We start from the raw sequence: 27,145 nt of genomic DNA on the forward strand, positions 1-27,145 counted from the left end.
GCTGCCCTGCCAGCTGTATGTATGAAGGCACAAGGAGGTCTTGTGGCCTCAGGGGGAGAAGAGCATACAGCAGGTGGAAGAGTACAGATGGGGAGGTCATCACCCACACTGCGATGAGAACTTTTGACGCTGTGGTTGCTTTGGGGTCTCCGTCTTCAGTAAGTCAACCCTCACTCATGTTCTGGATGAATTAATTAGTCGTTGGTTCCTGGGTGTACTTTAGTGGAATTGGTCTTTAGCCTGTCAGGAATGTCCTGCCTACCCATGGGGAGCACGCAAACATCTGCTTCTCCCCAGAAAAAGAGTACACACTGTACCCATACTCAAACTAAAAAGCTTTCTGAGACAAAGAAAATACCATTAAGAGCTGTATGGCCTTAAGTATACCCTTTATGGGAACAGCAATCATACAAAAGGCCAGAATGCCTTCTGCCTCCATTGATTCAATACTTGGCTGTCCCAATTCATTAGGTTATGTTTGAGAAAAAGCTTTTCTTAGTAAAACAAATTAGAATCTGTGTTCTCACTTGTTAAGCCATGCAAAGGAAATAAAAGCATTACTTCAATAAATCTTTATTGAGCTCCCACAGGGTGCATGATTTAGGATCTATAATTTACATAGGTAGAAAAAATGTTACTTTAGACCCCTTTCTAACAATGAAAATCCTATCTTCTCTAGGTATTTCAAGTGAGTCAATTAATGTGAGGGAGGCTCAGTTTGATATCACCATGTGTAAAGCGGTGGTATAAACATTTTCCCTTCTCCAAAAAAGGGCTTTGCGCTAAGATAAACCAGCCTATTGGTCTAACAATAGCTGGTCAAAAGGCTAGATAGAGAATCTGGAAGAAAAAGGTATCCTTTGAAGCACTTGCTGTCCACTCAGGGTTCATTCCCCAGATGACAGCAAATGGAGGAAAAAATAACTGGCTCAAAAATTACACTGAGATCAGAGTGGCGTAGTCACAGCTTGGGGGGATCAGGAACAGATGACACTCCTGTAGCTGGATTAGCAGTTCTGACGTTGGAGTTGTGGAGGCACTCTGATCTGGCCGGTGGGCGATAAACACGTGCCCTATGAACAGAGTGGTCCTAATGGATCAGTTCTCCAGTGCACCAACTGTATTTTCAAGTATAGTTTTGATACTTGTACCTAGCATAACAGAAGGAAAAGCAGCAAGGAGAAAGTGTCAAGTATATAGGACATGAAATGATTTGGCAGCCCTAGAATTCCCAGTCTGGGTCATTTTCTTCAGGAAAATCGCACTCCAGCTCAGTCCATGGCAACTCCGTAGGTGGCACTTCTGATGGCTTGTAAGCAGGAGGCAATAGTGAGAGTATGGAATCATGGCTTTCTTCTTTCATCTGTTAAAGAAAATCAAAATAAGGATGTGGACATGTAAATTCATACACCAGCTTTATTAGCAATAGTTTCTATTGTTATTTGAAAGAAAGACAGAGAGAGAATGGGTGTGCCAGGACCTCTAAGCACTACAGACGGACTCCGGACACATATGCTGCCTTGTGCAACTAGCTTACATGGACACTGGAGAATCGAACCTGGGTCCTTAGGCTTTCAAGCAAGTGCTTTAACCATTAAGCCATCTGTCCAGCCCATCAATAATTTTTAAATAAATCATATTAAAGTTTTTAAATTATTTTGGGGTCTTTTCCCTATAAATACCTCTGATTCTAATCATAAGAAAAAGGAAGTATTTAAAAGCCAAAGAACATGATCTTTACTAGAATTATTCTTCTCTTTCATTATTTCTAGGCAGTACAATGTCTTTTTTAAAAATAAATTTTTATAACATTTTATTTATCTATTTTACATATTTATTTTAGACAGTGAAAGGGAGAGAGAGAGAGTGAGAGAGAATGGGTGCATCGGGACCTCTCGCCACTGCAAACAAATTCCAGACACATGTGCATCTGGCTTGTATGAGTCCTAGAGAATCAGACCTGGGTCCTCAGGCTTTGCAGGCATATGCCTTAACTGCTAAGCCATCTCTCCAGCCCTATAATGTCTTTAAGTTAATGAAAATGTGCACTGAGTATATAAAAACATATGATTGTTTTTGTTCATCTAATTATGCAGCATAAAAATCTTTTAGAAAGTCTAAATTAAACTACTAAGATGCTTGTGTTTATTTGTTTGTTTTTGAGGTAGGGTTTAGCTGTAGCCTAGGCTGACCTAGAATTCACTATGTAGTCTCATGCTAGCCTTGAACTCACAGTGATCCTCCTACTTCTGCCTCCCAAGTGCTGGGATTAAAGGTGTGTGCCACCATGCCCAGTTGCCTCCTTATTTTTAACTCTATTTTGTAAGAAAATTATTAGTAAGAGTATTAGTAAATAAAGTATCTTGTGAATCCAACAAAATGAAATGATATTTTAATAGTATTTTAAAACATCTAGGCAGCAGACAACATACTGACCAGCTAGCTCACCTGCTTGAAGAATACATGGGACAATAAACTGCTTGCTGATGGCCTGAAATTTTTGAAAATAGAAAATAAAACCTCATATCAGAATGTAAATTTTAGAAGTAGGTATCTACTAAAAATGAGATTTAGAACTATTAAACCCAACAGTAAAATATTTAAAAGAAAAATATATATTGGAAGCAATTCTTAGCCCCTACCTTGACTGATAGGAGGAAATAATTCTAGAAACATTCTTCAATTAATCAATGTTAAATATTTATTGGGCACATATTATTTATAAGGAACTATGCTAGGCACTAAGGGGCTAAAACAAGGAGGGCAGGATGCACATATCTTCCTTGTAAATATTAATATTATAATAATAATACCTATTATACCTATACCTATTATAATAATACCTATCATAATAATTGATGTTAGCATAATAGCAGAAAATATATCTTTATACTGTGTAGTGTTAAGATATTCTCCAGTGATTTTTTTTTTTTTTTTTTTGAGGTAGGGTCTTGCTCTAGCCCAGGCTGACCTGGAATTCACTATAGAGTCTCAGGGTGGCCTCAAACTCACGGCAATCCTCCTACCTCTGCCTCCCAAGTGCTGGGATTAAAGGTGTGCACCACCACGCCTGGCTGTGTTAAAATATTCTAACATACCTTACATAAATGCAGTACTTAATGTCCAGGAAGAATACTGATTTTCACAAGGTAACTGGGCTATGAAATGGTGTAGTAACACAAGACCCCAATTCTTCTGACTTTGAGCCAGGATTCTTCCCACTTACTTTTTAGTTCTAGTTGTTCTTATAATTAATATTTCTATATTACACTAAGTTTTGATCAAAAAGTTGATAAAATATATGAATTTTATGGGAAGGGTAATCTCACAAAGCTTCTATACAGTATAAATAACACATGTTTTATACTCTTTAAGGCTGACCTGAATTACCTTTTCTCAGGATCTTGCTGCAAGCAGAGCTGTACCAAGCTAAAGAAGGCAGGAGAGAAGGTCTTGGAGGACGGTGTGTGCAGCCGGTCACTGTTGACTGTGTGAGTTCCACTGGAGACAAGCACACTCTCTCCAATCCCGGAGTCTATCCCTGATCTGGAATTTTTCATTCTAGAGTCTGATTGAGGGAAAATACTGATATCCAGTGGGCTATATGGAGGACCCTTCAGTTTCTGTAACAGCATCTAGAAGGAAGAAAAGTTCCCTTGAACCATTAGCAGGCAAAATACAAAAGCAATGACAATAAAGCTCCTGAGAGTCTACAATAAACATGTCTAACAGAAGTTAGCTAGAATGTGGGGCTGGGGAGACGGCTTAATTAGAACAATAACAAGCATGAGGACCTGAGTGTGATCCCGACTCCCCCCATAAAAGTACCAAGTGTGATGGTGTCCATCAGTAGTCCTATGGCTGGCGAGACAGACATAAGAGGGTCCCTGGGGCTCCCTGGCCATCCATTCCAATCTAACTGGTGAGTTCCAAGCCAAAGAAAGACACTGTCTCAAAAAAGTGGACAATGTTCCTAAAGATGACACCCAGGTTTATCCTCTGACTGCTACATACACTCTTGCACATATACATGCACACATGAACATGCACATGTATTTTAAAAAAGCAATTTTCTAAAATGCAAGACAGCCTATGAAAGTTAAGTTCAGGGACTTTGGAAGCACTTACCTGAGTCCTATGCATGTCCTGGAAAGGCACCTGCCCACTGGCTAATTCACAGGCTGTAATTCCAACACTGTAAATATCTGACTTCACATTATATCCATGTAAATCCTATAAACACAATTAATTTGAAGTCCTTAGTGCAAATAACTTAACAGAAAGTTATACACATGTGCTGTTTTGATAAAGGATGGTAGACAATGGAAAAAATAACCCCAAAACTGCAATATTAAAATCTATACCTAATATGATTTACAATTTAAAATCCTAACATATTTTTTTTTTTTTTTGCTTTGTTTCTGGAAGTAGGGTCTCTCTAGCCCAGACTGACCTGGAATTCACTACATACTCTCAGGGTGGCCTCTAACTCACAGTGATCCACCTACCTCTGCCTCCCGAGTGCTGGAATTAAAGGCGTGCGCCACCACGCCCAGCTCCTAGCATAATTTTGACAAGGAAAAGGTCTTGCAGTAGGCCATTCACCAATCCAAAAGGCAGGGACACAACTATCTTTCAGTAAAATCAGAAGACATTTTAGACGCACAGACAACCAATGCAACGGGCACACCTGACCTGTCTCAGCAGTTCTGGACTCAGCCACGGCTGCACTGGTGTGCTGAACTGTGGGAAATCAAACACAGCCCTGCGCCTCTGACCGTGCTTAACCAAACTATGCATACGGGACAGGCCAGACAGGGTCACTAGGCCATCGCCAGAAATGAGGATATGGCTGGCTTTAAAACTCCTAGAACAAAAAGAAACAATTCTAAGTACTGGGAATCTGGCCAATAAAGAAAGAACAAAAGCTTGGTCAGAACGAACCCCTGTGTTCTCTTGGAACTCAAATACCCTTTTCAAGATAGCAGTGTGTCATGTACACTGAGATAAATACAGGACACTGTCAGGGAATAAAGGAATTCTGTTAGGCACTTCATGTAGCATTGGAAGAAAAGAAAACACTGAAAATTACATGTTTAGAATTGGTAAGAATATTTTTTCAAAAAAAAAAAAAAGGAATGGAATGAAATGATTTTCACTATTTTAGGATTTTATTACATAAACATCCAAGAAGCCTGACAAGTTAGTTGTATCATACTTGAAATATAAAGTAGAGTTTAAATACCATACAATTCAATAAAAGCCTCTCCTGATACAGCATCATTTATAAAGGTATGTCATATTAAAATTTCCTTTAAATGTCAGATAAATTATAAAAGAGACTTATTTATCAAAAACACCAATTTGAAGACTAACAGAGCAAAGCAGACAATAATCTGGTAAGATTACGAAAATCTCAGTTAATTCAAATGCAGTCAATGTAAAATCCTCACTTGGCCAGAGCAGTGCTAATAGTATGACGAAGAGTTTTCAGGAAATTAAAACAAACAGTAAAAGAGGAAGCTTACTTAAACTGATCTGACTGGGAACTTAAGGTTCCAGCGTATCTCAGAAGAGCGCTGCTCTCCACATTCAGCTAACTACTTCTGCAACTGAAGCTTGGCAACTAAGGGCTGCAAAATAGTTCAGAAATGAAGTGATTAAGAATTTGTACAAGATGTAAATATGGAAGATACGGAAAAGAGATAAAATGCTCCCTAATGTCTTTAAAAGGACAAAACCAAAAACAGCTAAATGGGACCTGAGCTGATACCGTGAACATACAGGTTCTGACATCCCACATGAGAGCAGGCTGAGTCCCTTGAGGACCGGGCTGCGGTCCAGAGCCACGGGCAGCGCCCGGCACAGGCGGGGCAAACCTGTGTGGTCTGAATCTTTTTGGTGGCTGGATATAAAAGGAAACGTCCACATTATCTATTGGCCCCTTCCTCAATTTTAATTTGTGAATTTCTTATCTTTCTAACACTTAACTGTTCCTTCTTAAGAGCTCCTTAAAAGATTTTATTAAAATTCTTTCGTGTTGTAAAGTAAATACCTATGAATACAGCCATTTTGGTGCAGATAGTTCAATCCCCGCACTGCTCCAAAGAGAATGTTTCTTATTAAAGTTTCACTCATTCCTTCAGGAAAGTAGGTCTTCAATAGCTGACTTGCTGAACCTGAAAGAAAACCCTGAAGTCTTTAGATGAACAATGAAAGTGATTTTACTTCAGGCTGTTTTAAATATCCTTCTCAACCATACATATACATATTTGTTACATTTTTGGAATCTATGAAATGTAATTTTCTCATGAAAATAGAATTTTTCTTTATGAATCTTTATCTTTTTTTTGTGATACTAGAAACTGAATCTAAGGCCTCACACATGCCAATCAAGTACATTACCACTAAGCAATGTCCCCAGCACTAGATAATTTTCTTTTATTTTGAGACAGTCTTACTAAGTTGCCCAGGTTGGTCTTGACCTCATTCGGCAGCTCAGGCAGGTTTTGAATTGGGATTGTCCTATCTCAGCCACTCCAAGCAGATGGAATTACGGGCCTGTATCTAGGCCTTCCTAGGAATCTTTAAACAATTTTTTTTTTTTTTTATAAAGGCTGGGGATAGAATTCAGAGGTAGAGCCTACCATGCTCAAGACCATAGTTTTCAAACATAGTAATGCACACACACATATAAAGTTTGTTTTTAATGACCTTCTAAGATAAGAGGATAATTTTTCAGTGTATGTAATAGGTAATACTTTTGAATCTAGAGGTAATTTATAAGAACTATTTTTTAAAAAGCTCTAGAATCTATTAACTTATTCAACATATTTATTTATTTATTTATTTTTTAAATAGCATACTTTTTTTGTTCATTTTTTATTTATTTATTTGAGAGCGACAGACATAGAGAGAAAGACAGACAGAGGGAGAGAGAGAGAATGGGCGCGCCAGGGCTTCCAGCCACTGCAAACGAACTCCAGACGCGTGCGCCCCCTTGTGCATCTGGCTAACGTGGGACCTGGGGAACCGAGCCTCGAACCGGGGTCCTTAGGCTTCACAGGCAAGTGCTTAACCACTAAGCCATCTCTCCAGCCCAACATATTTATTAAACTCTGTACAATGCTAAGCACCTGTGAACACCTGCATTGGGGGGGGGGCACACACTGAAAGAAAATCTAAATGATTATTGCCCTCAAGAATCAAGAGTGAAGGAGACAGGTTCACACAGTGAGTCAATTTATAATGCGCTGAAGCAGGGACAGATAACATGCTGATGTGAGAAAATGACTGCCTGTAAGATGAAGAAAGTGAGTGGCAGCTTATGCCAAAATAAGAAATTCTTAGAGAATTAGTGGTCATTTCATTGGTCATGATACTCATTTTACTTTTTTTTTTTTGAGGTAGGGTCTCACTCTAGCCCAGGCTGACCTGGAATTCACTATGTAGTCTCAGGGTGGCCTCAAACTCACAGTGATCCTCCTATCTCTGCCTCCCGAGTGCTGGGATTAAAGGCCTGCGCCACCACGCCTAGCTTCATTCTACTTTTTTAATGACGGCTGAAAGCCAACATCAATCAGAAATGTATCATGAAAATTAAAATCAGCCATCAGATTTATAAATGAAAAGTAATGAGTCACAGACTTAATCATCTTTTTTTAATGAGAGAGAGAATATTGTCATACTAGGGCCTCTAGCCACTGATAACAAATTCCAGATGCATGCACCGTCTTGTGCACATGTGCCACCTTGTCCATCTGGCTTATGTGGGACCTGGAGAATTGAACATGGATTCTTAAGCTTCTCAGTCAAGCATCTTAACCACTAAGTCATCGTTCCAGCCCCCAGTCATGTTTATAATGATAACATCCAAGCTACACAGTCAGATACTTTATTTAAAACCAATGTTCTTACCATAGGCCATAAATGGAGAAATAACCCAAAGCCAGCTGCCAACAGTAAAAGCTGTCCAGTAAGTTGTAATATTGGGGTGCTGAAAAAAGTGGGATAGAATCACCGCTTTCTAGGACAAACATAGAAAAGACATTTACAAATAGCGTCTTCTTTCACACCATGAAGCTAACAGCAGCAGTGGCAAGTAATACTTCAGGGAACTTACAGCATTAAGCACTGCTCTTAGTGCCTTTATCTCATTAAGTTTCATAGCTACATCTTGAAATACACACTATTGTGATTACCATTTTACAAGAGATCACTTGAAAAGTGTTAAAAAACTTGTCTGAGTGTGATGTTCACATGAAGGAGTTAGCAGTAATACTAATGTGATGTTCACGTGAAGAAGTTGGTGGTAATTATGAGTGACTGACATGAGTGTGATATTCATGTGAAGGAGCTGGCAGTAATACCGGTGTCTGACGTGAGTGTGATCACATGAAGGAGTTGACAGTAATCACATGTGTCTGACATGAGTGTGATCTTCATGTGAAGGAGTTGGTGGTAATCACGTGTGTCTTACATGAGTGTGATCTTCATGTGAAGGAGTTGGCGGTAATCACGTGTGTCTGACATGAGTGTGAGCTTCATGTGAAGGAGTTGGCGGTAATCACATGTGTCTGACATGAGTGTGAGCTTCATGTGAAGGAGTTGGTAATCACATGTGTCTGACATGAGTGTGATCTTCATGTGAAGGAGTTGGCGGTAATGCTGGTGTCTGACGTGAGATGTTCATGTGAAGGGGGCAAAATTCTTAGATTTAATCTTCTCAAAATGACACAGTATTATTACCTGCAAAGCTCTCAGGCGCTCTTCAGTGCAGTTTTCCAGATTAGTCATTTTTATAGTTACTAATGCTCCTGTAGGAGTATGCCGTGCAAGATGGACAGAGGTTAAGTTGTCAAATCCTCTTCCTGCAATCAGGCACAAAATTCATGTTAGTAATCAAAGAAGATAATAGTTAATATTGTATACTTCATCAAAATTTAATGTTCCCACATTTCAAAAACTACTACAAAGAAAATTTAAAACTTCAAAGCAACCTCAGCTCTGCAGTGATGTCTAGAACTAACACTTGGCTCACAGCTGTTTTAATGCAAGGTGATTTTTCAGCTGTCCAAAAGGAAGGCCATCACCACCCAGCCAGGGTCAGCCCTCACTGGCTCTCAGCAAAGTGAAGCCTTCTCCATTTGTGAGATTCTGTCTGGCCTCCAGCATTTAAAAAAATTTTACTTTATTGTTTTAGAGAAAGAGAGAGAGAAACAGAGGCAGAATGAGAATAGGCGCTGGCCTTAGCCACTACAGTTTAATTCCAGATGCTTGCACCAACTAGTGCCTACTTGCCCACCTAGTGCGACCTTAGGCTTGCCTCACCTTTGTGCCTCTGACTGACATGGGATCTGAAGAGTTGAACGAGTCCTCAGGCTTTGCAGGCAAGTGCCTTAACTGCTAAGCCATCTCTCCGGCAGCTTTTTTTAAGGTACAAAGTTCAACTCTGCATTCCCTCATGTCTCAAATTATCTAAGTGGTATGCACAATGACTCCATGTCAACCAGACTTGTACCCCATAAGTGACCTTTACTTACTATCTACCTCATTGGAGTGTGGCCCCCTCTTTGACTTTCTGCCTCAAGAAAACTTCTTTGGATGAACTAGAAAAGTTTTGTGACCTGCTAGACAATTTTTGCACAAGGAGCCACAACCCCTACACAGTCATGTCTCCCATCTTCCTTCTGGTGGCAGGGAGCTGTCCAGATTCACTGTCTCCTATGAGGGCCATGTGAGAGATGGTGGAAAGGAGATCTTAGGACTTTTGTGAACACACACTCCAAAGAGATTCAGAGATTCCTAATGCCTGACAAGCCCAGGTGACAGTTTGTGTCCTGGGTAAGACATGCTTCTTGTGCTTAGAAATCAACTGCATTCTCTCTAGCAGGTTCATTTTTATTTATTAATATAACTTCTTGCAATATTAAAGTTTTACTTGTGAATTGAATGCTGTTAACAGGCAGCCTTATGCGTTTACTTAAAAGCATGAAAAGGAAAAGGCAAGTCACTGACTGTAAGTATTAATAATTCTTATATCTGATAAAATTTCCATCCAAAATATATACAGAACACTTACAGCTCTACAGAATGACAAACGAATCAATTTAAAAATAGGCAGAGGATTAAACATACTACTCACAGAGTAAGACAGAGCAGGCCAATGAATCATAAACAGGTGCTCAAAGTTAGGGGGAGACATAGGAACACCATGCCATGCCATTACATATCTACAATAGTAGCTGAAACCAATATGCAGTGAGCCAAGCATGGTAGTCAAACGATGGAATGCTATTCAGCACTCTCCTGTCCCTACTTCCTGTCTCTCCCAGCCAGTGATCTGCTTGGTGCTTGTCACAGACATGGTACCAAAAAAAAAAAAAAAAAAAAAAAAAGTACTCTCCTGTGTTTAGCTTCTTTCACTTAACAACATACTTCTGGGCTTTATCCCAGACACTTTCCCCTACTGCTGGGTAACAGTTCATTCCAGAGATGTGCTACATTTATCCTTTCATAGGCTGGTGAGTATTTGAATTGCTTTCAGTTTCTGGACACTATAAATAAAGCTTCCCCAAACAACCCTGCACAGGTCTTTAAGGTGTCATATTTTCCTTTTTTCTTTGACTGAGTTTGAGATTGCTGGATCATGTGGTAAATATGCATTTAACTTTATAAGTAACCACAATATTTCCAAAGGTTGCTGAATTACCTTTGTATCCCTACAATGTATAAGAGCTGCTACTTTTTGGTATATTCACTCATTCTCCGAAGCCCACTAAGCTCTGAATCCATAAACTGATTAATCTTTTTATGTGTTTAGAGCCCTCCTGGTCTATTCACCTCCCCAAAATCTCGCCTCTGAACACTGCTGCATTGGGACCCAAGCCCTCTTCACAGAAGTCATGAGTGAAGCCCAGTGTGTGCAGCGGGGGCGCCGCACGAGGCGGAGTGCGCTGCCCGGGCTGCTTCTAGCCACTCCCTCCTCGGAGTTTCTTCTGAGTCTCTTCCCCTAGCCAACAACTCCATGAACTAGTGCTATTGTTCAGAAAGTTCCCTTTTTGACTAGTAAAGCTATGATTGCTCTGTGCGGTTAACAACAATGATGAACAGGCTAGAAATTCTAGTAAACATTTGCTTATTCTTGAGAAGCAAGCCCCTTTTTGTCATTTTTCTTGACTCCTAGATGTGTTCAAAATTTAGAATCAGAACTGATCTAGTGATTAGTAAAACAGCCTCTTCTAAACTAGAAGGGATACACAGGTCACCACGCTGTTAAACGTGTTCCCCTACACACCTCCACTCTGGTGCCTGAAACAACGCCATCTGTGTGTTCACCTCCTAGAGGATGGAGCTCCCCGAGAGTGACAGAACTTTGCATCCCCCACTTTACAGTCACTGGGTTGCAGGGCTTCACAGATGCTTCTGAATGTTCAGAGCAAAGGTTTCTCATGTAAAAAGCTATAAGCAAGTAGTTCATCTTGTTCTACACTTCCCTGAGAAAGATTTCTACTACAAATGCAACTGCAGAGACAAATTTCAGTTAGAAAGTAGTTTAAATACTATGACTGAAAAGATCTATATGCTTTGATTTTAATCCCTCAACCAATATAAGTTACATGCATAAAACTAGAAGTTTCCCACAATAAAGACTCAAATAGGGCTGAGGAGACGGCGGGAGTTTGTTTGCACTGGCAAGAGGGCCTCACAGGCCTATTCGCTTTCTCTTGCAAATAAATAAAAATTTAAAAAATTAATAAAGACACAAGCACTAAGGTATTTATTATCCTCCTCTAAGTGAACTTTGGTAAGTGAAAAATCTAGATAGTAATCTTTAAAATATGGGTGCTATTAATTCTAGACATATATAAAATGAAATTTAATCCATTTGATGGACCAGTTAGTATCCATTTTTATGTTGTAGGCATACAGACAAGCCTATAATAATCTATTTATCATCATTTTTATTACTAGCAATGAAGGATCAGTTATGTGAAATTCAAGGTCATTACCTATTTCCACTTGCAATTCATAGTGAGCAACATTAGTGGAACATATCACTTCACTGGCTCTGGCAGATGGAGGTGACCAGGAGTGGGCTGGCTCATCAACCTGCATTTTATGTGCAAAGGTGAAAACAAAATAAAGATGAACACTGTTACTCTCACAGTTTGGTGCCCTGACCCCAGGAGAAAATACCGACACTCATTAAAGGTAGCTGGAGACACGGTGACAACCAAAGGGAATTTGCCTGCTGCTGACTGATGCAAGAGCACCGTGCAGGGGCAGGAGCAGGAAAAGCAGATTTATCAACAGCTAGGAATACTTTCCAATGCTATTTCCAGCAAAATTCCTGCAAGTCTCTAACAATGGCTGGCCTTGTAAGGAAGCGTACGGAGAGGAGAGCTGCGGAGCTCGTGAGCGTTATCGCACCCAGGCTCCCACGTGCTCTGCTAGTGGCGGTGTGACAGCCGCCAACCGCCACACCACAGCCTAGCAAAACAGCTGAAGATGTCACTCAATGGAATGAGGCAAATGAGAGGTCAGAAAGCGAAAAATAAACACCAGGCGATGGGATCTTAGGGGACAGGCTTCCTGAGGTGTCCGGAGGGCTTTGAAGGCTGAGTCAGATGGTGCATTTAAATATAGTCATGGTAAGGTAACATGTACGCAGTAGAAAGAAAGGTTTTACTAAACCCTTAGTGTAACAGGATAGCCACAAGGAGCTCCTAAAGAACACCAAGACTCCAAAAGACATGCTCAGCAGCCTCTACAAGCACCATCAGGTGGCAGGAATCTTGTTACTACCTCCAAAGTGGGGAGAAGGAGGAAGGGAGAGACGCCATCACTAAGTGCTAGGAACCCCGCTAACTGCTCTCCACACCCTTGACTCTTGTCAGGAGCAGAAGCTTGGAGCTGGTAGGCGCAGTTATGCAGACAGTGGGAGGCGTGCTCCCTAATCAAGAGAGCAGAAAAAATAACCATGGGCCTGTGGCTCATGGCAAGGAAAGGTGAATGATACGTACGAGGAATGAATGGCTCTGAAGAGAAATTCTATCATACAATTAGAAAAATCCCACTGAAAAGAAAACTTTAAACAATTTGGTTTCTTTAGAACAGGGAGTCTTCATATAAACACAAATCTTTAAAAAGATTTAAAGAAACAGAGAGAAGAACATATAACAAAGTTTTAAGATTTTAAAAAGATGTAAAAAAGAGGGCTGGGTGTGATGGCACATGCCTTTAATCCCAGCACTCGAGAGGCAGAGGTAGGAGGATTGTCAGGAGCTCAAGGCCACCCTGAGACTACATAGTGAATTCTGGGTCAGCCTGGGCTAGAGTGAGACCCTACCCTGGAAAACAAAACAAAACAAAACAAAACAAAACAAAACAAAACAAAACAAAACAAAAAAGATATTAAAAACGGTATCAAACTGCAAGCCTATCAAGGCACTGAGGCTTACAGTCCATTGCTTTAGAAGTGGCACAGTATGACTGTATAACGGACTGAAATCAGTTTCCCAGCTTCCATCTGCTTCCATCTATTATAATAGGGAAATAGCCTTTGTCAAACAACTCCAAACAGGCTGGGGGTTTATGGGTTGGGACACTCCCTCTACTTACTGTAAGATAAGGCTCTGGACTAGTATTGATGAATAAAAAGCAAGAGGATAAAAATGACGATGGCTCAAGGAAGGTCTGAGACAAATAAGCAAGAATAACAGGGATTCCTTTGTTTTCTAGCAAGTTTTAAAAGGCAGGCTTCATTTCATAGTGAAAATTCTAGTATTCAGTAAGCGAAGAGGAGGAAAAGATCCTAGAGAAATATTTATCACCAAGTATGTTCCTACAAATATTACTTAACATAGCAGGCATTGCTTAGGGGAGATAAAGATGAGTAAGACAGGATGCCTCTTATAAAAGGATCACATTATGACTGAAGAGACAAGTACTTCATTCATTGTGAGATAATACAGTAAGAACTATGAGAGTATATAAAGTGGAAGCATAGTAAAATAAAAGTTTAAGTGAAAAAGATTCGCAGATAAACTACTTAAATTCTTTATGGATGAGAAAACAACTCAGAGGGGAAGAAAAAGAAAGGGTATTTCAAGTGGAGAGAAGACAGGTACTCAGTATCAAGTAATGGAATGAAAAGATTAGACACAGACGCAGAACTGAGTCTGCATTGTGCTCAGGATGGGGGCTTTACCCCATGGCATCAGGAGGACAACGGAAGTGTTGAAGGCAGAAGCGGCACAGGCAAGCTTGTCTTGGAACAGACTGGACACTGGTGTGAGTGCTGTGGGAGGAGAGGCTGCGTGTGGCTCTAGAAGACTACAGGCAACGGGCCAGCTGAGAGAAGATGAGGCTGGACAGCAGCGCTCCTGCACAGGAGGGGCAAGACGGTCTCCAAAGAACCGGCGTCTAACTACATATGGAAGTAGCGGTAGAGGCTGTGTGAGGACCCTTCCCAAGTTTCCAGCGAGGACGATCCAGTAGATGGGCTTTCATTAGTCAAAGCAAGAAAGACAACGGGATGGTGGACTCTGAGTGCAGATAAAGGTTTCACTCAAACTCAGTAGAAAAATACCTTTGAAAAAATCTAATCAGATGTATTCAATAGATGTTTCTGAAGCCTAGGAAAGAGAGGAAATCTGGTAATCATCTTCTTGATACCAGGGTCTTGTCAGAACACCTAAGGACAGTGTGAAACCCAAGCAACTGAAACCATAGGGACAGGTACACTGTTCAAGGACAGCTGCTTTAGGAGGGAGAGAAGAGGTCACTTAGACACTCTTAAGAGACCAGCAGCAGGAGGAAGAAACCTGTAAAAGCCAAAGAAAAAGAGCTGGGAGAGAATGGTCTCATAGGAGAAAAAGGAGGAATATTAACTGTACTCAACCATCTTCTTACCAAGCATTGATGTATACTGGTTTCAGACTGTTTCTCAGGTCTGAGGGATTCAACTCGTGTCCGTGAAGTACAGAAGCAATCCTGGAAGTCAGAAGTACATTGAATAAGTGAAAAGCACGGCACATACACAGAAGGGGTGGGCAGATACAAACGGGGCTGGTGCTGGGGTGGGAGCGTGGGGGAAGTCAGCGCAGAGATGGGAGGGAAGAGCAGCTCGGTGTACAGAAGCTGCCTTCATGCTCTTAGAATTGTACTTGGTGCTTCTCTGTTCCTTGCCCTCTCTTTTTCTGAGCTTATATCAGTCCATTGTTAACATACATATGAGGGAAAAATGGGTTTGGGACAAAGGACTAGTGGTGGTGGTGATCTGCATGTAAAATACCCTCCACAGGCTCGTGCCTTTGATCACTTAATCCCTGCGTTGTCTGGCAAGTTCGGAGAACCCCCAGGAAGCAGAGCTTGGCTCACAGAAGTATGTCACTGGGGGTAGGGCTCAAGGAATGACAGCCTGTCCTGCTTACTCGCTCTACTTCCTCCCTGATGAGATGTAACGCTGGCTGTCTGCTCCTGTCATACTTTCCCTGCAATGGACCCTTCCCTTGCACCTGTAACAGAAACAAAGCCTTTCCTTCCATAAACTGCTTCTGGTTAGGTGTTTTATCCCAGCAATGAGAGAGTAATTGATACAATGAGTATATTAAGAAGGAACAGAAGGGTAGGGTTTCGACTTAGTCCAGGCTGACCTGAAATTTACTATGTGGTTTCAGGGTGGCCTTAAACTCACAGTGATCCTCCTACCTCTGCCTCCCAAGTGCTGGGATTAAAGGTGTGTGCCACCACACCTGGCTAAGAAGTTCTTTTTTAATGAGACAAAAACTCATGGACAGTTTAAATCATTCCTTAATACCACACAGTCACTCAGGCCAAAACATCTCAGAGCTTAAGAACAGCCCGTGGGGGGGGGGGGGGCGAGGGGTGCGGGCTGGGAAGAAAGCTGAGTAAATGCTTGCTGCACAAGCAAGGGGGCCTGAGTTCAGATCCCAAACAGCCTTGCAAGCGGTGGTCAAGCATGGTGGAGTGCCTGTAATCTCAGAGGTCAGGAGGTGGAGATGGGATTCCAAGGCAAACTGGCCAGCTAGACTAGCCAAACTGGAAACATGGGACCCAGTAAATAAGACAGAGAGCAACTGAGGAAGACACTCAATGTTGACCTCTGCCACCACCAGCCCTTCCCCATACGCATGCAAACATGCATGCCCACCACACACATGTCCACATGACAAAAAACACACACACCAAAAACTGTCTAGAATGTGTCTTTTGCTCCAGCTCTGCACCAAAATCTACTCCGATCAGATTGATGTTAACACAAACTTACCAAAAGAGACATTGAATCGCTTTAGTTCACAGAAACTGACAAAAATCCATCTATCCCAACGATCTCGATTTGCTTTAGCTTCTTTTTGATATGTTGAAATATCCTATTATTAAAAAAGAAGTGTGATTAGAAAAGTTCCTTGAAGAACTAATGGCCATAAATGAATCAGATATTTAAGCCTGTAATCATTGACACAGGGACTAGACACATCCAAAAACATCTTTAAAGTATATTGTTCTTTACAGACACGATTTGGGATTTGAAACTGACATCACTACAGAAAGGCAGCATGAAGCTGAAAGGCGGTGTCAAGTACTTTAAAGCCTGCAGGTACTGAACCTCCTCTCTTGTCTCTCCACCCTCAACAAATACAAAAGCGATATGGAGGAATCTGGACCCCTTTTAATAGAAATGGTGCCACTTAAAAGTTAACCCTAAGAAACTGGGTATGGTGGCCCATGCCTGCCTTTAATCCCAGCACTGGGATGGGGGGAGAGGGAGAGGTAGGAGGATTGCCATGAGTTCAAGGCCACCCTGAGACTACATAGTGAATTCCAGATTCCAGATCAGCCTGTGCTAGAGACCCTACCTTGATAAAAAAAAAAAAAAGTAAACCCTAAGCATTTCCCAATGGTTCCATTTATAATTAAGCTTTGAGAAATTCCAAATATATATTTTTTTAAATCATTTGTGTGCATGTACACTAGACTCTCACTGTTGGCCTTATGTGGGAATTGAACCCTGGCCAGCAGGCATTGTAAGAGAGCACCTTTAACCACTGAGCCATCTCCCCAGGCCCAATTCCAAAGATATCTGATGGATTGTTTACCTAATTAAATCATTTAGTGTCTGGGATTCACAAACTTGGGAAAGAAGCAGGATTCATAAAAACCTAGTAGTTAAAAGTTTTTGTTCGGGAGGCAGAGGTAGGAGGATCACCGTGAATTTGAGGCCACCCTGAGACTACAGAGTGAATTCTAGGTCAACCTGGACTGGGGTGAGACCCTACCCCAAAAAAACAAAAAACAAAAAAAAAAAATGTTTTTGTTGTTGTTTAGGAAAAAAACCTTTTTATGTGAAAATGACATTTTACATAGGTTGACTCTTTTTTATCTTATGAGTTTTTAGTTCTCCACTATATTCATCTTGAAATGTGTTGGCAGAGTATGCAGAATACCATATAAATAATCTGTCCCCTTTTTAAGTCTGTTTTTAATTTTTATTTATTTGCAAGCAGGGAAACAGAAGAGAGACAGAGGGAATGGGTGCACCAGAGCCCCCACCTGCTGCAAATGAACTCCAGGTGCATGGGACACTTTGTACATCTGGCTTTTCGTGGGTACTGGGGATCTGAACCCAGGTTCTTAGGCTTTGCAGGCAGGTGCCTTAACCACTAGACCATCTCTCCAGCCCTGTTTGCTTTTATTTAGTTTTAGAATTAAAAATTTTTAAAAATATTTTTATTTACTTATTTGCAAACAGAGAGAAAGAGAAAAAGAGGAAGGGAGGGAGGGAGGGAGAATGGGCACACCAGGACCTCCTGCCACTGCAAGCAAACTCCAGCCCCAGGCACTACTTTGTGCATGTGGCTTTAGTGGATTCTGAGGAATTGAACCTGGGCTGGCAGGCTTTGTAAGTACCTTTAACCACTCAGTAATCTCTCCAGCTCACAGAATTTTAACATATTAACTCTTTAGATTCAAAGAGATATACAGCCAGCACCAAAGTTTCTGGGCCTCTAATAATGTGAAGGATGATAATATTCTAAACTTGCTAGTCTCAGTTATCCCCTTCCCTCTAAACAATATCACCTCTCTCATCTAAGTTGGGCTTCATTATTTCATTTGAATGACGTCCACATATTGGATCAAGGTATACACAAATACCTGAGCAAAGTGAGAGGAGGAAGATTTTGTAAAACCTGAAAATCATAGTATCCCCCTTCTGTTGCTAAGGAAACAAGTGAATTTACTTGGATATTCATGGCAAACCGAAGGCAAATGAGAGGAAGAAGAACCTGCCTGCCACACATCACCGTGGATTTAAGGCACCGGGGCTTGCTGTGCTTCAGAATGAGGAAAGCAACGCCTGCCCTGCCTACCTTCCAGGGACTGAGATCAAATGACTACTGCATTGGAAAGCACTCTGTTCAAACACTGTAGACAGAAAGACAGAAAACGTGCAATGGTGGCAGGGTAAAATGTCAAGGCTTATCTGAAAAGCAAGCTGATGACGACCAAGACAAGGAACACAGCTAGTGATCCAGTCAAATGCTCACCTTTAGTGATCTATTCTCAGGAGACCGCCAAGTAAATGAAGAACCATACACAGAGAAAGGGACCTGTAACAGCTCTGCTGCATTCATTCCACATGCTTAATGACTAGCCACCATAGGCACTGCGGACACCCGCTAGCATTCCAGAGGCAGACAGGTCAGGGATATTGTGAAGAACTGAATTTTCTAGTTATCATGATTCTGCATCCTGCTTCTTTCACTTAGTCTCAGCAACTTGCTACTGATTTTGATGCCTAAAAACAATTTGAAAGAAAAATTGGGACACAATCTGTGAGAACTTGTTACTAAAAGAAGTGGTCCTGTGGGGTGGCTGAATGTCAAAGGTTTTGCCTTACAGATTCGCTGCACTATTAAGAGATAATTTTACAAGGCCCTTTGAGGTCAAGGCTGTGCCTGGCCAAGGAGTGGAGTGGAAGATTTGCTGTCAGTTTTCTCTTGCATGCTCTGTATTACGTGTGAATACAAATCCCTTTTTAAAAAACAAATCACATTTAAGAAATCTCTACCTAGACATATTCATGAATACCTGAGTGTAGACCCTTGCATTTGTATCTAAAAATCTACGACATAAAGCTTTATAAATAAGTGAATTTGTCCCATAATAAAGTGGTCCTTTGGAAGGCTGTATTTTGAAAGGTACCACTTGCAGTGTGTACCAATGGGTCTTTGTATTTACAGAACTCGGGTTTTAAGTTAATTAAGGCATTCAACACTGTATTGTTACAGAAAATGCAAAAACAAACAAAAACCACCCTCTGTTGTGCTTCAAAATTACTGTAATTTTCAAGGTGATCTTGGGATCCTATAAAACCTTAACAACCGCACAACTCGGTAGGATTTTCCAAAAGGTTATCATGACTCATGCTTTCAACAAACATTTACCTGAGTGCCAGGCACTGTGTTTGGCAGGTGCTAGGTCACAAATTCTGATCAAATTTGGAGGAACAAGGTAGTTGACACAACACTGAATTTAAATGCTGCTAGCAAAAACAAAACAAAACAAAACGACGCCTGACATTTAATTTTGGCAAACATTCCTTCCCAGTCCTGGGGACAGAGAGAGCTGGGGCCAGAGTGTAAGTTCCTCGGTTTGGGGACGCGCCAGGCCTGTGCCAACGGCGAGAGCTGCGAGTGAGGGCGCCTCCGCGGCTGGCGCCCACACCTGGCGCGGCCAAGCCCTGCGGGTACCCACGCGGCACCGGGACGGGCACCGCGGGGGCGCAGGGGCCGCCCGTCGCCCGGGGCAGGACTCCAGCACCGGGCTTCCAGCCGCGCGCGCTCGGGCTCGACGTGCAGCCGCAAGCGGGGCGAGGGCCCGAGGCTTCCCCGTCCCCACGGTCCCCTCGACCTTGACCTCCCCTCCCCGCCTCCCTTCATTACCCCAGCGGCGACCACGGCCAGCGACGCTTCAAGCTGCCCGGCGGAGCGGGGTCAAGGCGGACGCGGGGAGCCCCTCTCGCGGAGGCTCTAGGCCCGCTCCCAGCGCGGGCCGCGGGAACCCGGCGCGGCCGTGATAGGGGCCGTCGGCCTGGAGCTCTGCCCCAGCCCGGGGCTGACGGCCGAGATAGGACTCGCCACACCCCAGCCCGGTCCCCGACAACCCGCCGCCCCGCCTAGCCTGGACTCTCATTCCCGGATCCGTGGAGGGGGCGGGGCCTAGCGAACTGGGGGCGGGGCCACAGGAAACTACAGTTCCCAGCAGGCCTTGCGCCCGCGTCGCGGAGGCTGCTGGGAGAGTGGGTCTCCTTCAAGCTTCCCCAGTTGTGTGGGGGCTGCAGATCCGAGGTCGCTTAGTGATGATGTGAAGTCGCCTGCCTCGTCCGCCTGCCACGCCCGGGCTGTTAGCGGCTGCGGAGGCGGCAGCTTCGGCTGCGGCTCTCTGGCTGCCGCCGCTTTCGGGGCTTCTGTCTGAGGTAGCGCGGGCGGACGAGCGAGGACGCCGGGCCGTTCCCGTGAGTAACCTTTCCGCGCGCGACTCGAACTCGCCCTTGACAACTTCCCCCGAAAGGCCGGGGAGCCTTCCCTTCCCGCCCCGTGCCCCGCTGCTCCTCGGAGGTCACGCGCGGACACCGAGGGGCTGGACAGTTCTCCGGGTCCCCTCCCTGAGGTGGGAGAGGGTTGTTTCCCAAAGTGTCCATGCCGAGTGACGGGCGCTGGGGTGTGGGCTCTGGGGTCGTCCCATCCGCATCTCTGAGATTGGCAGCCTCCCATCCTCTGCCAGACAGCATCCATCTGGAGCTCCGTCTTTAGGATGAGTGGCTTTAGTGTCTGGACATTCACTAAGCCTTAAGCCTCGGTGGCCATCTGTGATGTAAACGGAGGAGAGGGAGATGGAAAGACCTCTTTCTGTATTGGGCTATTCTTTGCAATTAATTTGGAACCAGAAGCCCCATGTCTTTTAAAAGAAAAACAAAAAAAGATTGGCGTTAGTTTAAAGCGGGGACAATGGATATTGACAGATGTCCTTTTCAGTGTCAGAATAAAATTAGTGTTGTAGACACGAGAAGAGAATTGCAGTAATGGTGGTGAACTCAGTTACTGGCTTATGTGCCTATGTCTTTTTGTGAAAAAATAGTAACGTTTTGTTGAAAATTCACCTAGCTGGTAGGGACCATGGGCAAAATTTCAGTTTTTGATCTATCTCACTAAATATTTTTCGTGACCTTCAAATCTTTGCTGTGGAATTGGAAGTCTGAGCTACAGTGATCTCCAAATAGCATGGTGGTAACATACACTTGAAAACGAATTGTGAAGGACATTTGGTGGTGAGGACGGGCAGAAATCAAAGTACTTTATCATCGTAGTAATTATCCAACTTTCTATTTTTAAGATTAGTGTCCAACAAGTCTCTGGCAGTTAGCAAGCGCATGCCATGTGAAAGGCAGTGTTTTATAATCTTACAAATTTTTACATATATAATGAAGAAAGTGGGAAAACCCAACTTTTCACTACTTGTGAATTGTAAATACATCACTTACTCATTGACTTTAGCAAATTTGAGGCATTGCTGGGTTACCAGTGGAAATTTACATCTACATCTGCTTTGCTTCAAAGATGCAGATCAGGCAACTTAAAAAATATTTATTTATTTGCAACCAGAGCGAGAGAGAGAAGAGATTAGAAGAGAGACAGAGAGAATAGGCATGCCAGGGCCTCTAGCCAATGCAAATGAACTCTAGATGCACGTGCCTCTGTGCACCTGGCTTTACCCACATATGTGGAACCCGAGTCATCAGGCTTTGCAAGCAAGTGCCTTAACCACTGAGCCCATAGATCAGGTAACGTTTACCTTGAAGGTTGGGTGGTTAAAAGGATTTTTCAGCAGGATTTCCTGATAGTGGTTCCAACATACCTTAGATTTCGAGATTAAGTCCAGAACCCCTACTTTAGTACTTTGAACAAATTGTATTCTCTGTGTGCAATTCCTATCCCTCAAAGAGCTACTCATTATGGCGCTAAAAGCCCATTCCAATTCCAGCTTGGTATACTTATGTAAAAAAAATGATAGGATTGGACTTGCATCACAAAGGTCTTTTCTAGTTCACACATTTTGTGCCTCCAGCTGAAGGTATGAACCAAGTGTTATTCTCCACCGTGAATGGCTAATACAGTTTCAGAGCAGAAACATTGTTAAATTTTATTTCAGTGCCCAAAATATTTTAAACACCAATAAAGGATGAGTCAGGTGATTGTATAGTATTTCATGTTCATTTTCATATCAGTACCAGTTTTTGTACTTCCCTTATTATATCTGGTTGATAAGAAACTTTAGACATAATGTGACTATTCACATTAAAAATTCAGTTACACAAGGTCACCTTGAGACTACATAGTAAATTCCAGGTCAGCCTGAGCTTGAGTGAGACCCTGCCTTGAAAAAACAAACAAAAATAGTTCAGTTATAGGGCTGGAGAGATGGCTTAGCAGTTAATGTGCTTGCCTGCAAAGCCAAAGAACCCAGATTTGATTCCCCAGGACCCCCATGTAAGCCAGATGCACATGGTGGCACATGTGTCTGGAGTTCATTTGCAGTGACTGGAGGGCCTGTTTTTCCCTCACTCTCTCAAATAAATTTTTTTTTTTTTAAGTTCAGTTACAGGGCTGGAGAGATGGCTCAGTGGCTAAGGTGCTGTCTACAAAGCCTAATCACCCAGGTTTGGTTCCTCATTACCCACATAAAGCCAAATGCTCAAGGTGGTGGTGCATGCATCTGGAGTTCCTTTGCAGTGGCTGGAGGCCCATTTCTCTCTGTATGCCCCCTCCCCGCTAGGCATGGTGGTGCATGCTTTTAATCTAGCACTTGGGAAGCAGAGATAGGAGGATCACTGTGAGTTCAAGGCCAGCCTGAGACTACTGAGACTACATAGTGAATTTCAGATCATTCTGGGCTACAGCAAGATCCAACCTCAAAAAAAAAAAAAAAAAAAAATCAGGGCTATAGGGATGGCATAGCAATTAAGGCACAGGACGTAGGTTCAATTCCCCGGGACCCATGTAAGCCAGATGCACAAGGTGGCACATACTTCTGGAGTTCATTTGCAGCAGCTGAAGGTCCTGGCATGCCCATATTCATTCTCTCTCTCTCAAATAAATAAAATCACCTAATTAATTAATTTAAAACAAAAAATTCAACTATAGCTGTTCATACCTATAGTGTTTCTGTAATAATAGGAAACATTTGAATACTAGGTGCTACATACTTGACTGTTCTATGTATGTTACCATTGTCATGATAGCACCAAAAGAGTTTCTTACAGATAAGTAACTAAAACAGATAGGATATTAACCATTCCCAATGTCATTTAACTACTGAATGTTACTACCCTTTGTCAAACCAGGGTTAGACACCAGAGCTACTTACAAAGGGGAAATGTGTAAGAATTATTAAGGAGAGGCCTTAGGAGAAACCAAACCTGCCAGTATTTTAGTTTAGACTCTGGTCTCCAGAACTGGAAGAAAATAATTTTTTGTTGTCTAACCTGCCCAGTCTAATATTTTGTCCAGACAGTCTCAGCAAGCTAAGAAGTAGGTGTTGTAGGCAAAAGGAATGCCATAAAAAAAGCTGTTTAGGTGTGACAAGGTGATTCCTGTTTCATGGTGAGTTCTGAGAAATGAAATCCAAGGTTAGGCTGGGGCATATTAGAAATATTTTTGTATGAGACCCAAAGGGGTTTGTACTTGCTTAGAAGGGAAATGGAATGCAGAGGTTTGTAGCAGTGGGGAAAAATAATTAGATTTGCATTTTAGAAAAACTGGTAAATGGGAGAACACTTGTCAGGAAGAGCAGTTTAAGTGTTACTGCCATAGGAAACTGAACTAAAGATTTTCTCTGAATGTAGACAGTTAAAGTCACAGGTGACCTATAGGGCACACGTAGGATGATTTGGGAAGAATTTTATGTCTAAGCATTGGCTTTGTGTTTTATATTTTGCTTTGCCTGTATAAATCATGAAACTTCACACAACTCTTACAGAATACTCAGTATTTTTCCACCCTCAGAAGTGATTTAGATAGTAGATACTTTAATGGTAATTTCACCCTTCTAAGCCCAACCTACTGACAGCCTTATAAAATACTTACTGTTAATCTCCATTTTATACATAAATGTACAGAAAGATAGCTAAAGTAACTTGTCCAAGGTCACATCAGTGGTAAGTAGCAGAATTAAAATTCAGACTCAGGCATTCTGTCTTCTGAGTCTGTGTGGTGACTTTGTCCAATGCTGTTACCATGTCATGTTTATCAAGGCCTTTACATGTGAAAAGGGGATAGCAAGTGAACTACCTGTATTTGCTGTAAGAAATAGACAAGTTTACCAGAGGGGATGGGGAGCAACTATGAGGAAATGCATATGTAGAAAGCTGTTTTACAAAACAGAAGTGATAGGAGGTAATGGTGTCTTTGAGTTGAAGTTCCTGGGAAGGTAGGCATCTGTGCTGGTTACAGTTCCGATATGTAGAATTGGGAGAGGGTATCAGATGTAGAAGAAGTACATGAACACTTACAAGATTGAAAATTTCCCGGTATTTCTAGGGATCCAGTAAGTGTAGTCCTTTGTGTGGGATGGAGGGTGTTGCTTGGTTGGTGAAGAAAGTTGAAGAAGCCAGCTTGGGGGAGGTGACAGTGAGGGGCAAAGGAGACTGAATGACTGAAGTGTATGCCAGATGTAGTTACCTTTAGAGGGGGGGGGAATTTAATCCCATCTCATCAGTTAATAGGTCCCTTTTTTACCATCTCACAAATCCTTCCAACTGTCTCCACTCACCTGGTTTATATCTTTACTACAATAGTCCATGTATAGTATGATAGAACTTTCTAATTACTTTTCTGTCTTTTTTTTAAATTTTTTTTTTAATTTTTATTAGCATTTTCCATGATTACTTTTCTGTCTTTAATTTCTCTATTCCTGAAGTGTAGCCTGCATTGTCTTAATATGTATTTTTCTCAAATGCCATTTAACATCTGCAGACTTGTTGCCAGTGGGATCATATTCAGACATCTTAACCTGAAGTAGTCAGGTTTAAATCTCTAAATACTTTCCCAATAACCCTTCCCACTTATATTGGCAACCTACTTACTTTTAGGCCTCTCTTTTTTCCTCCCCTGTCCTGTCTTCTCTCTTCTCTCTCTTCTCTCCTTTTCCTATCCTGTCCCATCCTTTTCTTTCCTTTTATGTCTTAAAGCTACCCCATTCTCACCCAAAAACTTTTCATACTTAAGGCTCCCAATAAAAACTTATATCTACTGTGAAGATAGACTACCTTAGCTAAAGAAAAGAATCTCCCTCCATCTACTGGCTTAGGACAGTTAAGTTGTAATGCCCAATAAATATTTATTATCTTATTTTCTTAGATTTCTTAGATTATTAGATATCAGATCTAATCTAGATCTTGAGTATCAGAGCTCTCCCCATTACAGCTCAACTTTCTTAGCTATTTAATCTCCTGTTGCTCAGAGGCTGTTGTATACTACTGGTTACAGTTCTTTTACAGTCACTTTTTTTAGTTTAATTCAAGAGGTACTTATTGGGGCTAGAGAGATAGCTTAACAGTTAAGGTGCTTGCCTAGGAAGCCTAAGGACCCAGGTTTGATTCCCCAGTACTCATGTAAGCCAGATGCTCTAGGTGGGGTATGCATCTGCAGTTTGTTTGCAGTGATTGGAGGCCCTGGTGCACCAATTCTCTCAAATAAATACATAAAAAGGAGGCACTTATTGGAAGCTATTGAGTATATACTGGCTAAGTTCATAGAAATATTTTATTGACATTATTTTATAACTAACCTCTTAATATGTAATGTTTTTACTTGATTCCTCTAGTTTACCATTGACACATTGAACCTTAAGGATATCCTGTTCGACTACCCTGTATTGTGCTCTATTCATACTAGAAAATTAGCAAAGTCTGCCAGTGGTATAGAGATGGAGCTCATTCATTTTGTAAAGATTACTGTGGTTTATCTATATGTAGCTCTATTAGTGTTTTGCCAAGTAGTGAGTTCTTTCTCTTTAGGAAGCTTTTCAAAAAGTCTGAACAAAATGAAGAAATTATTAAAATAAAATAGGCTCTAATTTAAGAGTGTAAGACTATATTGTGTAACAGTGGAGTTAATGAACTATGTAAGTTAGTGGTGAAAGAATTCACCCATCAGTTTAGCTCATAGTTCCCCTCAGGGATGAAGAAGAAGCTCAGTGGTAGAGCACTTTCCAGGTTTGTAGGAGGCTCTCAGTTGGTCCCTGGACACTGAAAAGTAAAAAGAAAAAGAAACAACAATAAAAACAAAGAACCATGACTGCACCAAGGTACACATAGCTAATATTTTATTTCATCAAATTATTTTCTAAGTTGCTTAAGCTCTTGCCATTATACTCCCATTCTGATCAGCAAGGAAGAGCAAAGGGAGAAGTTGTCTCCTATTTCTTCCAAGAGGACTTGTAAATAAATACAGGGACTGGGAGATGGCTCGCTGCAAGCATAAAGACTTGAGTTTGGATCCCCAGCACCCACATAAAAGCTGTATGTCGTATGGTATACCTCTAACCCCATCACTGGGGAGATGAAGACAGGATGTACCCCAGGGCTGACTGGCTAGCTAGTCTAGCCAATTCTGTGAGTTCTAGGTCCAGTGAGACACCCTCTGTCTCAAAAAAAAAAAAAAAAAGTGGTGAGCAATTGAGGAAGACACCCATTGTCAGCCCGTGGCTTCCACACTCATGCATACTCCTGTGCATACGCATCCACCCACTCACATGCTTGCATCATATACATAAGAGCACCCATACATGCATGCATGCCATATGCATCATGTGCAAAGTAAAAGAATTACATTAGATGTGTAAAAGTAACAAAGCAGATATTGAGCTAGATGATCAAGGAAAGCTATTTTAGGTCAGATGGACTGATACCTTCTCCCACTTTTAAGCTGAAAGTAAACTGTAGTTACCATATAGAAAAGAGGAGGGAAGAATATTTTTCATTTGTGAACCAGTTACAGAGGCTCACAGAGAGGCAAGTGTGATAGGGGATGAAAAGAAGTAACAAAAGGTATGTATCACT

General features: G+C 41.9%; 2 protein-coding genes across 5 annotated transcripts in view; one reads left to right on the forward strand and one right to left on the reverse strand.

The window, feature by feature from the left end:
- Positions 1-557: 557 nt before the first annotated feature.
- Stradb (STE20 related adaptor beta) lies at positions 558-20,096 on the reverse strand. 3 transcript variants are annotated; one of them, XM_045148291.1, is made up of 13 exons: positions 19,971-20,095; positions 18,573-18,823; positions 16,295-16,397; positions 14,917-14,997; positions 12,012-12,111; positions 8,749-8,870; positions 7,918-8,026; positions 6,056-6,179; positions 4,696-4,867; positions 4,129-4,233; positions 3,391-3,635; positions 2,449-2,491; positions 558-1,363 (listed from the first exon to the last, which is right to left on the reverse strand). In XM_045148291.1, exons 3-13 carry the CDS (start codon positions 16,304-16,306, stop codon positions 1,223-1,225), a joined length of 1,254 nt encoding a protein of 417 aa, XP_045004226.1. In that variant the 5' UTR covers positions 16,307-16,397; positions 18,573-18,823; positions 19,971-20,095; the 3' UTR covers positions 558-1,222. The 3 variants fall into 3 exon arrangements, with proteins under 3 accessions (XP_045004226.1, XP_004653637.1, XP_045004227.1); XM_004653580.2 differs by lacking the exon at positions 18,573-18,823 and having other exon boundaries at positions 19,971-20,090; XM_045148292.1 differs by lacking the exon at positions 2,449-2,491 and having other exon boundaries at positions 1,227-1,363; positions 19,971-20,096.
- A 282-nt stretch (positions 20,097-20,378) lies between these two features.
- The window catches only part of Trak2 (trafficking kinesin protein 2), a 76,918-nt gene continuing 70,151 nt past the window's right edge, over positions 20,379-27,145 (forward strand). Inside the window, exon 1 of one of the 2 annotated variants that reach the window (XM_045146972.1) lies at positions 20,379-20,542. The gene's annotated coding sequence lies outside the window, so the exon portion shown is untranslated. The remainder of the gene's footprint in view (positions 20,543-27,145) is intronic. The other variant, XM_045146969.1, reaches the window with a different exon arrangement.

Source organism: Jaculus jaculus, chromosome 4 (genome assembly GCF_020740685.1).
Source record: "Jaculus jaculus isolate mJacJac1 chromosome 4, mJacJac1.mat.Y.cur, whole genome shotgun sequence".
Classification (NCBI taxonomy): domain Eukaryota; kingdom Metazoa; phylum Chordata; class Mammalia; order Rodentia; family Dipodidae; genus Jaculus; species Jaculus jaculus.

What these genes read in the sequence shown, in the direction of transcription:
- Stradb (XM_045148291.1), bottom strand. An exon ending in TTCTCCATTTATGGCCTATG is followed by an intron (nt 6,180 to 7,917) that starts GTAAGAACATTG and finishes GTTTTCTTTCAG; the next exon opens with GTTCAGCAAGTCAGCTATTG. An exon ending in GTCCAGAACTGCTGAGACAG is followed by an intron (nt 4,234 to 4,695) that starts GTCAGGTGTGCC and finishes TTGTGTTTATAG; the next exon opens with GATTTACATGGATATAATGT.